Source organism: Myxine glutinosa, chromosome 2 (genome assembly GCF_964187855.1).
Source record: "Myxine glutinosa chromosome 2, kmMyxGlut1.1, whole genome shotgun sequence".
NCBI classification, from domain to species: domain Eukaryota; kingdom Metazoa; phylum Chordata; class Myxini; order Myxiniformes; family Myxinidae; genus Myxine; species Myxine glutinosa.
The window spans coordinates 116,468,510-116,480,412 of NC_136262.1; the positions used below are offsets into that span (position 1 = coordinate 116,468,510).

The 11,903-nt window shown below is 48.1% G+C and overlaps 1 protein-coding gene across 1 annotated transcript; it reads right to left on the reverse strand.

Annotated features, from left to right (window-relative positions):
- Positions 1-557: 557 nt before the first annotated feature.
- On the reverse strand, positions 558-9,345 carry LOC144890648 (uncharacterized). Its single transcript, XM_078771532.1, has 9 exons — positions 9,297-9,345; positions 9,052-9,130; positions 7,854-7,915; positions 7,695-7,745; positions 7,357-7,540; positions 6,691-7,163; positions 5,083-5,472; positions 4,589-4,716; positions 558-1,203 (listed from the first exon to the last, which is right to left on the reverse strand). Exons 4-8 carry the CDS (start codon positions 7,719-7,721, stop codon positions 4,642-4,644), a joined length of 1,149 nt encoding a protein of 382 aa, XP_078627658.1. The 5' UTR covers positions 7,722-7,745; positions 7,854-7,915; positions 9,052-9,130; positions 9,297-9,345; the 3' UTR covers positions 558-1,203; positions 4,589-4,641.
- Positions 9,346-11,903: the final 2,558 nt, after the last annotated feature.

An 11,903-nucleotide genomic window follows, 5' to 3' on the forward strand; every position in this document is an offset into this window, starting at 1 on the left:
GGTGCAGCATCTAACTCAATATGTCCAAATGTCACACACGTCCATGCCCGTCTGATTCCCATGGGTGACCCACTCGTTGCCCCTTTACACCCCTTCGGCTAAGACGCTTTACACCCCTCAGAACATCTTTAGACCCCTTATACCCCTTTTAACCCTTTACACCCCTTAGGCCACTTTTGACCCTTTACATCCCTTATACCCTTTTAAAGCCCTTTGACTCTGTTCGACCATTTACAACCCTTAGACCCCTTGAGACCCTTTACACCCCCTTAGAAACCCTTGACCCTTTCCACATTTTAGAACATATTTAGACCCCTTAGACGCCTTTTAACCCCTCCCACTCCTTCGACCCTTTGGACCCTTTACACCCCTTTAGATCCTGAACACTTCTTTGACCCTTCACACCCCCTTTCGATCCTTTGCACACACCCCTTAGACCCACCCCTTTGACCATTTTCATCCCTTTCGACCCCTAACACTCCTTAGACCTTTTACAACACTTAAACCCCTTTAGACCCTTCACACCTCTCAGATACCCTTTTTTTTCTTCTTTTTTTGCATACAAGATCGAGGCTGGTGTGAGGATATATCGAGGCCTTTCAATCCTCTACACCCCTTAGACCCCTTTAGACCCTTTACACCTCTCAGATCCCCTTTTTTTTCTTTTTTTTTTGTATGCAAGATCGAGGCTGGTGTGAGGATATATCGAGGCCTTTCAATCCTCTTCACCCCTTAGACCCCTTCGACCCTTTACCCACCATTAGAAACCTTTGACGCTTTACACCCATTCGACCCTTTACACCTCTTTGGACACTTTAAACCCCCTTAAACAACTTTAAACCCCTTTGACCATTTACAGCACTTTTACCCCTTTCGACCATTTACACCCCTTTAAACCCCTTCGGCCTTTGACACCCCTGAATATTTACACTCACTGACTGAATATTTACACTGAATTTACAAATTAAATTTACATAACATTTATAGAAAATAGAGAAATGTAATTAAATTGTGTGTGTCTTCGAACCAACAATTCCCTGCTACTGACGCTGCTTCAAATTAAACATTTCAAAGTTATTTTCTTCCAATTTCTTCTGCAACTCAGCGTTTTTCATGTTTGGCGTTTCGTGTTCGATGTTTGGCACCATCCAATGCTTGAAGTTGACCACCATGTGGGTCTCCAGACAGTTCTTTTTATCACATCTGTTAAATTAAAATGATATGACATGTCATTGACATAGATATTGACATTGACATGACATGTCATGTCATGACAGAGACATGGGTAATAAACGTAGAGCAGCAACGAAGACTGGAAAGGGTGGAAATGCGATGGATGTGCGGAGTATCGTTGAGAGAGAGGAAGAGAAATGATGAATTGCGAAAGATGATGGGAATAGAGCCTGTGATTGATGCTGCGAAGAGAAACAGGTTGAGATGGTTTGGTCATGTGGTGAGGAAGGATGAAAGTGACTGGTTGAGAAGAGTGATGGAAATGAATGTAGAAGGAAGTAGAGGACGGGGAAGACCGAGAAAGACTTGGCTAAAGATGGTGGAAGAAGAAATGCGGGCAAAGGGGTTAACAAGGAGAGATGCAGAAAATAGGGCAAAATGGAGAAGATTGTCATGGGGACCGCAAGGCTAACCCCCACTCTCGCAGGGAAAATGGCCTTAAAATGCATGTTGTTGTTGTTGTTAAATTAATATGACAATGTTTAAAATGATAAGACAAAAAATCATGATCACCAAGTAGTCAGAACAAGGAGCATCTCACAGTAATAGAGCTTTTTAATTTATCTCCACTTCCTGTCCAGACATGGGGCTATGACTGAACCACTAAATTGTGATAAAACGAGGAAATAATAATACTGTTACGGTCTGCGGAAAAGGATGTTGTTTGCCGAGCAGAGGCACCGCGGCCGAACAGTTACCCCGACTAACCCGATTCCTGGACGTTGGCCGAAATCGCGCCACAGGTATTCAATTTGGAAACCTCTAAAGCGACCGAATGTAAAGAGGAAGAAGAAGAAGACGTACGGAGGAATAACAGGTTTTATTAATTATTTACACAAGCCAAAGCAAAGAGAGCAGTTGGTTATATTCAGAAAATGGAAAGAGCAGAAACACAGTGAAATCTTTAGCTTACCTATACAAGCTTAATTAATAAACCCCAGGACAACGTTAAAGACAGACGGACGATCACACTTACACGGGGAAATGCAGGCAGGAAGCAATGGCTTGGAGATGGGTGGCTTTTAGAGGCAAGGGAGGTTCAGCGGGTACTGGGCACGGTCGGGCCAGAGGCAGAAGGCACCGCCGTCAAGAAGCCAAGCTTTGGTCCCAAACTGCGCGGGCGAAGTTCCTTTCTCTGTACTGCTGCCTCGTGCGCTCCTTGTGTTGCCCCGGTCCGCTTTTCCTGCAGCGCGGCACGTCTCACGGCGGCTCGGTCACACCTGCTCGTCTCCAGCGCATCTCCTGGACTCATCTCTGTCAAAGCTCATCTGCTTGGGGAGCGTCCCGCGGCGGGTTATATAGGCCCCGCCCTTCACCCTTTGCGAACCTTCCCCAAGCGTTCTCTCTCCGCCCTCTCAAGCCAAACCCCTCGTTCTGGGTTGGATGAGCGGGGCCGACTTACTCCTCCCCTCTATGACGAGGTGGAGACCCGCCTTTCTTCTTCGGCGTTACCTCGTGCGTAATGGAGTCAAATGCAGCAAAGTGGACGGCAGATGAAAATGCAGCAAAGTGCCTAAAGAGCCAATTGCAGCAAAGTGGCAAACCTGGCACTTGGAAGCTGCCATGGGGCGTCGGAGGGCCTACTCTTATTTAATTCGGTGCAATGAAGAGTCAAACTAGTGGGAAACACATCCTTAGCCTACAGAGAATAAGGGACTAACTATTTAAAAGGATATATCGTGTCCTGTGTGTAGGTTTATGGAATTAACTAAGAGGACGAGCTGCGACCATTCTTTACATTACGAGGGTCAGTTACACACAACAAAACCATACTTTTCACATTCGTTACACTTTCTCAAAACTGTTACACTTCTCAAATTCGTTTCACTTCTCAAATTCGTTACAATACTTAGGCAGTTAAGACCAAAAAATAGGGCGTATCGTTCATTTTTTCAGGAAAGCACCAAATTTGGCACAGATGTAGTATGGACCTATGCAATTATTTTCCTGAGGGGCACCCAAAAATTCAGAACCCCTGGTGGCCGCCATATTGAATTTCAACATGACCGCCCTTTTTTTCCATTTTCCTTGAATCTCTCATAGTATTTTAGGTAAAATTTCAATTCCAAGTGATACACATTGTTTTATTGGTCTCTGATAACAACGAAATGGTATCAATTAATCAAAGTTACACACAGTTCCAGTTTTAACTTAAAATATCGTGGGCACTTGAAAGGTGGAGGCTCTCGCACAGACGCGTAGTACTACAAGCACTGTCCATCGCAGTCACACAGTGATGTGCAGGGCAGATTTGCCCTGGAGCATTTACAGTTGCCTTTACAGGCCGACTTACAATGGCAGCTTGTAAGCTCTGAACATGCCTCCTGTATCAGTGGTATTGTGGTCCAAGCTCTGAACATGCCTCCTGTATCAGTGGTATTGTGGTCCAAATTGGTGTCCAAGAAGTCCCTGTTTTCATCCAGCCCTAATTAGCTGGTGATGGAAGTTCTGGGTAGGGCACAAGTGCCTGACTCCATACGTGTCCAGCCTGAAAACATGCACGTTTTAGGTGTTGTTCGAAGGCGTCTGCTGTTGGGGGAATGTGATCAATTGTTCTTGCCTTCTTCGTGAACAAGTGTCGGCGCATGTCATTCACTGTCTTTATCTCGGTAGTCCGGTCATAGAGGATGGCAACATATCTTTCTATGCTCTGTAGTTCCATAGTAATAGCGTCCACAGATGGCCTATAAGCGAGAGCATGAAAGGTCTGCGTGATGCTGGGGTATGCCTCCCAAGCCTTCCAGGCTGTCATTTTCCCAATTTGGGCAAAAAATGACACTGTCGCAGCCAGTGAAGGCATGAAATAATGGCAAAGACTCGGACTTCCTGCGGCCAAGGCCGGTGGCAATTTTATGGATGGCAAGGTAGCGGTAGCTTTTACGAGTGCCAATGGCAATCCAGAGTTCCTCCACACCGTGTGACTGGTAGGTAAAGTAGTGTGCTATTGCCAAGACCACAATATCAGAATCTACAGTTCGAATCAATACCCGTTTTCTCCCCTTTTTCACGGCACCCCTCAGGATTTAATTTCAATTTCAAAATTTCTGAATTTTTGGGCACCCCTCAGGAAAACAATTGTATAGGTCAATACTACATCTGGGCCAAATTTGGTGCTTTCCTGAAAAAATGAACGCTGCTTCCTCTTAACTGCCTAACTATAAGGTTTAGAACCTTCACCATCAGTCCTTCAAATTCACTGCAATATCCTCCATCTGCTCTACTTCTCCACTTTCAGTCTATTCCACTGTCACCCACTTCAGTTTCGCTCTTCCACACGCTTAGACTTCTGGAGATGACAAAGATAAGTAATCAACTCGTGCTGTTACAGAAATCAAAATGATGCAAGAGATCTCACCATTCCGACAAATGATAGATGACGCAACATCATGGGCACTTTAGCAGTTCTTCTCAAAATGTCTTCTTGCTTTTGCGCTTTCCTGGGCAAAGCCAAGACAAAACTTTTTTGCATTTGCCAGGAGATTTCTGAATGCATGGGAAAGATGATAAAAGTATTTCGAAACTCGACTCATCCTCTACCATCAGCTTCTCAAACGATAACACAAGATTTATATATGGCAACATGGGATCAACTTTATATGAACATACCTTATGAATAAACAAAATTCCACACGACAAACATGATTATTTTCGTCTTATAAAGAAAAATAGCCAAAGAGCACAAAATCGTAAATTTGGGTCAACCTCAAATATGTTCAGAATGATTATCAACCCCACGCGCTCCTCCAACTCCAAGCTACTCTCCTGCAAGTTGACATTATCTCGGATTTGGAGTATTCGGACCAGTTTCACTTTATTCTCATTTCTCGGTTGTCTCCAAGAATAACTTACCTGTTTCTCTTCACTCCTGCACATCTCACAGGCCTCATAAGCTGTGTGGTGCGTTTTTGTTTGCTTTTCCATTTCGAAAACATTTTTCCTCCCCTTCTGAGAGGCAATCTCGATTTCATCGAAGTTCTTCTTGGTCCGACTCTGGAGGTGACGTTGCCGTGCAGCACCGCACTTCTCATTTTGCAGCTGCTGCGTCAAATTAAACACTTCATCGTTCTTTTTTTGCAATTTCTTCTCCAACTTGGTGATTTTCTGTTTGGCTATGTTCGTCTCTCTTTTTTGGCACTCGCCCTTGCTTGATAAGAAAATGGTCATTTTTTCTTTCAGACTTGCCTCACGCCGAGCAAATTCATCATTAATCCGTCGTATTTCCTTCTTATTTGTCACGACCTGTAACAGACAATGAAAAGAGAGATCAACACTTCATGTAACACAGATATGTTGATACACAAACACAGGTCTTGTAGTTAATGTGAGGGTTGGTCGGAAAAAAAGAAAGAAAAAAAAGAGAGCTATGATTGAATTTGTTCTTTTATTTTATTTTTTACTGCAGAAAGTGCTTTTCCTCCTGACATCCATGTGCATTTGAAATATGTGTTTGCTCATTGTACCAACTCGCAACGGTACCCGCCCTATGGGCGGGGCTTCAATTGGGAAGCCCAAATGAAAATAGCAAAATATCAGAAATTGAAGGCTTTTTTTATTTGAAAACGATTCATATAAACATCTGTTGAATCATATCACATGCAAATCATCAAAATCTAAACAGTACATGGCGCCCATTTTCAAAAAAGATTGATTTATGCAAAACGGAAACGGCCGCTACACATCTTTCTCAGTTGCACGTTTGTGTGAAGAGTGCGCGCCGAATCTGTAACACAGAAGTGGCCGCTACACCTGTTTCTCAGTCGCTTTGCACACGCTGCCGTGTTACTTCGAGCGGCACATTTATATCGGAAGAGTTTGGCAGGAGTCGATCTATTCTCTCCTGGTACGTAGAATTTCAACAAAAGCTACATCACTGTTCATATCGGTAAATATTATTCCATCATGTTTGGAAAAACTGCAAAATTGGAAAACTTGGGGGAGGGGAGGGGGAAGGTGGAGGAGAGGGGATGAGGGAGGGGGGAGGGGAGGGTGGAGGAGGAGGGGATGGGAGAGGAGGGGAGGGGGAGAGAGGAGGGGAAGCGGGGGAGGGGAGGGTGGAGGGGATTGGGGGAGGGGAGGCGAGGGGGGGAAGGGGATTGGAGGGGGGAAGGGGAAGTTCGAGGGGGGGAAGGGGAGGTGGAGGGAAGGGGAGGGGAAGTGGGAGGCAGGAGAGGAAGGGGAGTGGCTCACGTTGCTGAGTGAATGTGGCTCACGTTTCTGAGTTCAGTGTGTTGCCGATCAGGAAGAAGAAGAAGCTGTTCCACCAAATTCGTACACTTCCGGAATTGTTTGATGTATTTGTATTCAAATGTCTGGTAATTGTTTTGTATTTATTTATGCAAATGTGAACTTGTATATAACTGTCATTAATTTTAAAAGGCATCGGCACTTTCGAGCGATATTTTATTTTATTTTTTTAACTCCAAAAATACTCCAGGTTTCTCACTTCATAAAGCTTACCTCGGCATTAAACTTCCGCTCGGCATCGTGCAGGTGTTTGACAAAGTGGGCCTTTTGTCTCTTCTGTTGCGCGATACAATGCTGCAGTTCTCCCACTTGGCACTCCCTTGAGCTTTCTTCATCACGCATCCGCTTGGCATCGTGCAGGCATTTGACAAAGTGGGCCTTTTGTCTCTTCTGTTGCGCGATACAATGCTGCAGTTCTCCCACTTGGCACTCACTTGAGCTTTCTTCATCACGTATCCGCTCGGCATCGTGCAGGCGTTTGAACAACTGGGCGTTTTCTTTCCTCTCTTGCGCGAGAGAATGCTCCAGTTCTTGCACTTGGCACTCCCTTGAGCTTACTTCCTCAAGCATCCGCTCGGCATCGTGCAGGCGTTTGAACAACTGGGCATTTTCTTTCCTCTCTTTCGCGAGACTTTCGCCCAGGTCGACGTTGTCGGTCTCAAGCCGATCATTTCTTTTTTTCAAATCTGTAAAATTAAAATGACAATGTTTTCGGAAAGGAAAGTAATGAGTGGTTGAGATTTATCGATAAATGTGAGAAAGATGTTACTCTGTTTTGGAATATCACCACCAATAAAGTTCTGTCACCAGTCAACCGCCATACCACCTGAAAATATAAACATGAATCATGTTTTGAAAGAAAGGACAAACAAATCTCACCTAATTTTTCCATTTTCACCAGCCCCCGATCTCTCATTAGCCGATCCACTATTTTTTTCGCTTCAGCAAGGTCTGCACGCAAACTACGGGTGTATTCTTCTCCATTCCGAATTTTTTCAAGGAGGTCCTCATTGGTTTTCCACAGAGAGTGAATATATTGTTGTCGATTGATGCAATCGCCCCTCTGGTGATAATAGCGGAAGCACTCCTCACGTATGTGCAAAGACAATAGAAAATACAATGGTGATTTAAACATGTAATGAGACATACTTTGACAGATAAAGCATCCAAAGTGGAGCTGAGGTTGGGCCCCAACCGTTGGGGTTCCCTTACCTTACCGTAAGGTTATAATGTTCGTGTTCCATTTCGGGAGCTGATGGAGAAACTTCCTGTAACGCAAAATAGAGACAAAATTTATACTTGTACCAGTGGATCAGGTTTGAATTCTGCAAGCAGATACATAAATCAACAAGAACGGCACTCGGTGGAGAGCGTACCTCCACCACGCTGAACAGTTTACGTTTTGTATCCCACTGATAGGCCGGATCTGATTTTGGACCTGAAGGGGAGATAACATCTCTAACATGTTAGATGTTAGATAACATCTAACATCTCCACACAAATAACATCTCTCCTCCTGCAACAACCCCCACAATCTCAAGTTTACTGGTGACGGAAGCACATCATACGTTGCCCGCAACAGGAAATTCAACAATATTGGCTCCATCCTCCAAATCTCTTGCCAATTCAACATCCTCACCCGCACACCTTCCCACTTAGTCCAAGCACCTTGCTGTGCCTGACCGACTGCTTTCACATATCTCCCCTTCTCTTCCTTTCTTCTCACCTCCCTCTCAACCATTTGATATATATATATATATAAATCAAATGAATCCATTTTTAGTTCTCCAACCTTTAATGAGCAAACAAACAACTGCTCGACGTTTCGATCAGCAACACAGATAAACGTGCATCCACTGACGTTTCTCAAAAGTAAAGCAAAACAACTATATCCTCCCTTATAAAAGGGAAAAAGAGGCGGGGACACCGAACCACCAATCAATGCCATTCTGGAACAACTCGTGCCATTCAAATTTAAACCGTACATCCAAACCGTTGCACCACTGAAACCACACCTTTGGATGTCACATCAAAACAACCGTTAAATCACATGTTGAATCAAACAAAACTTAGCATAATTCAAATAAATCGATGAAAAATAAACAACATGATTGGTAATAATTTATATGCTTGGTGACGCAGTTTCTCTGGTCCGTTTCTGCATGAGACGGCCAAAAGCTGGTGGTAAGTCCAACACCTCCTCTGTGAGCGACACCACAGACTCCTCCACGTGCCATGCCTCCAAAATCCTCCTTCGTTTACTGGGGGTTGCCCCCAAAATGCTGGCATTATCCCAAAGGGGAACTTGGCCAGCCTGAAGACCATGTTTGGCAATGGCAGATCGCTTTGGAAAGTTGCAGTCGAAGGCCTTGCTGTGCTCATGGACACGTTGTCCTAATGTTCTCCCTGTCTCACCAATATATTCAACCCGACAAACACAGGGAACCCTGTACACCACCCCTGCCCGGTCATTCCTTGGAAGCTTATCCTTAACATGGTGTACATCCTGCCAAGTTGGTAATCGAACGTGTCCATCAAACTGAACGATGTAAAACAACATGTGCAATAACTCACAATTATGTTCGTTTCCAGTGGTCGTTTCCAGTGGACGTTGAAAATATTCATTCAAAGCTGGTCGAGCATGCGCCGCTTGCTGTATGAGATTCGGGAGGTCATTAGAGGATTAGTGAAGTAATGTACTATTTTACTTTTTGCTTCGATTGAGACAATTAAAAACCTATAATCCGGCAACGGATTCTTCTCTAAAACATAATTTATCCACAAATATCGCGCTCCGACAATGTATTCGAACCACTCACCTTCGAATCGTTTGAACAATGAGGCGAAGTCGTTTTTTTTCGGACTATTATGACCTCACACGATTACAATTAGCCACGCCCACACAATACTGGGACCGCCCACCATAATTCTGGAACTCGGAAAGAATCGGTAAAATCATGCGAGATGGACACATTAGTGTCGATCCCGCAAAGAGTGACGCGCGGGGTCCGGCCTTCGGGCGCCCACAAGGTCCCACTCGCGCCGTACGACGGCAAGAGTGATCTGAGGGCGTACCTGGCGCAGTTTGAATACGTGTGCAGACTGCAGTGGTGTAGTCTGCGAGCTACGCAGGTATACGCCTTATACCCACTAGGAAAGGTCCAGGATTTCCGTATACCCACTTAAAAATGCGCGAGGATACGTAACAACATAGTTTCGTGACAGAACTTTCACACTTTCATTCATAAAATGGGCTATATGAATAATTTTCATTCCGAAAATGCACTATATGAATAACTTTCATTCCTAAAAGGCGCTATATGAATAAAATTTGATTTGATTTGATAAAATTCACCCCGTCTGTGTTAAGAGGCACTGACTAATGGCATTGGGGCTTCCGTGACCTGTGACCCGGATCTGACGTCACCTACTGTATGCATTAGTGAGTGTGGTGGTGCTTATGGGGTGTCGCTCTGGGGCGCGTCGCTCTGGGACGGATGACTATGAGGCTGGAAGGGAAAAATCACAGTATACCCACTACAACAAATTAGACTACACCACTGGTGCAGAGGCAACGGTTGGAATCCGGACGAAGGTGGAGTACACCTTGTGGGAGCACTGCGCGGTGCGGCGGCGGAGGTGCTGACAGCTCCCGTGTCCGTCCCGTCTCCCGTCTCCCGTGTCCGTCCCGCCTCCCGTGTCCGTCCCGCCTCCCGTGTCCGTCCCGCCTCCCGTGTCCGTCCCGCCTCCCGTGTCCGTCCCATCTCCCGTCTCCGTCCCGTCTCCGTCCCGTGTCCCGTCTCCGTCCCGTCTCCCGTGTCCGTCCCGTCCCGCCCCCCATCTCCCGTCTCCCGTCTCCGTCCCGTCTCCCGTCTCCGTCCCGTCTCCCTTCTCTGGCCCGTCTCCGTCCCGTCTCCGTCCCGTCTCCCGTCTCTGGCCCGTCTCCGTCCCGTCTCCATCCCGTCTCCCGTCTCCGTCCCGTCTCCGTCCCGTCTCCGTCCCGTCTCCCGTCTCCGTCCCGTCTCCCGTCTCCCGTCTCCCGTCTCCGTCCCGTCTCCCGTCTCCGTCCCGTCTCCCATCTCCGTCTCCCGTCTCCGTCCCGTCTCCCGTCTCCGTCCCGTCTCCCGTCTCCGTCCCGTCTCCCGTCTCCCGTCGCAGGCCTGGGGGCCGACGTTCGAATTCCTGCGGATGCCGTTTGGTCTCAAGAACGCGGCTCAGGTGTTCCAGCGCTTGATGGACGGCGTGCTGCGTGACCTGCCGTTCCTTTTCGTTTACCTGGACGACATCCTCGTCGCCAGCACGTCCCGGGCCGAGCACCTCCTCCACCTCCGAACACTGTTCGGGCGCCTCAGCGAGCACGGCCTCATCGTCAACCCGGCCAAATGCCACTTCGGCACGACGGCCGTTGATTTTTTGGGCCACCACATCACCAAGAACGGGGCCGTGCCGCTGCCAACCAAGGTCGAGGCCATCACCACGTTCCCGCGTCCCCGCACCATAAAGGCCCTGCAGGAATTCCTGGGAATGGTGAATTTTTATCACCGCTTCGTGCCCCGCGCTGCTCAACTCATGCGGCCCCTCTACGAAGCCCTCCGGGGCAAGCCGGCCAAGCACGACATCGCCTGGTCCGCAGCAATGGATGCGGCCTTCCAAAGCTCAAAGCGGGCCCTCGCCGACGCAACACTGCTCGCTCACCCGGTGCTCAACGCTCCCATCGCCCTCACCACGGATGCCTCCGACTACGCGGTGGGCGCCGTACATGAGCAATGTGTGAACGGGGTTTGGCAGCCACTCGCTTTTTTCAGCCGGCAGCTCCGGCCGAACGAGCTCAAATACAGCACGTTTGACCGGGAGCTCCTCGGTCTACACCTGGCCGTCCGCCATTTCCGCCACCTCCTGGAGGACCGACCTTTCACGGCGTTCGTCGACCACAAGCCGTTGGTTTACGCCATGGCCAAGGTCACGGAGCCGTGGTCGGCCCGCCAACAGCGCCACCTCTCCGCCGTGTCGGAGTTTACCACGGACATCCGGCACGTCGCCGGCAAAAACAACGCCGTGGCCGACTGTCTTTCCCGGGCCAGCGCGAACGCGGTCCACCTGGGCGTGGACTTTGCGCTTATGGCGGCGGACCAAACCACCGACACCACGGTGCAAGCCCTCCGGGCGGCGGACACGGGCCTCCGCCTGGCCGACATCCCCTTCGCGGACACTGTCCTGCTCTGCGACGTCTCCCAAGGCCAGCCTCGCCCCATCGTGCCCGTCACCTGGCAACGCCGCATCTTCGCCTCCCTCCACGGCCTTTCCCACCCGGGCCGGAAAGCTTCCCAGAAGCTGGTGTCGGCGCGATTCGTCTGGCACGGCCTTCGTCGGGACGTCCGCGATTGGACCAGCACCTGCACGGCCTGCCAACGGGCCAAGGTCCACCG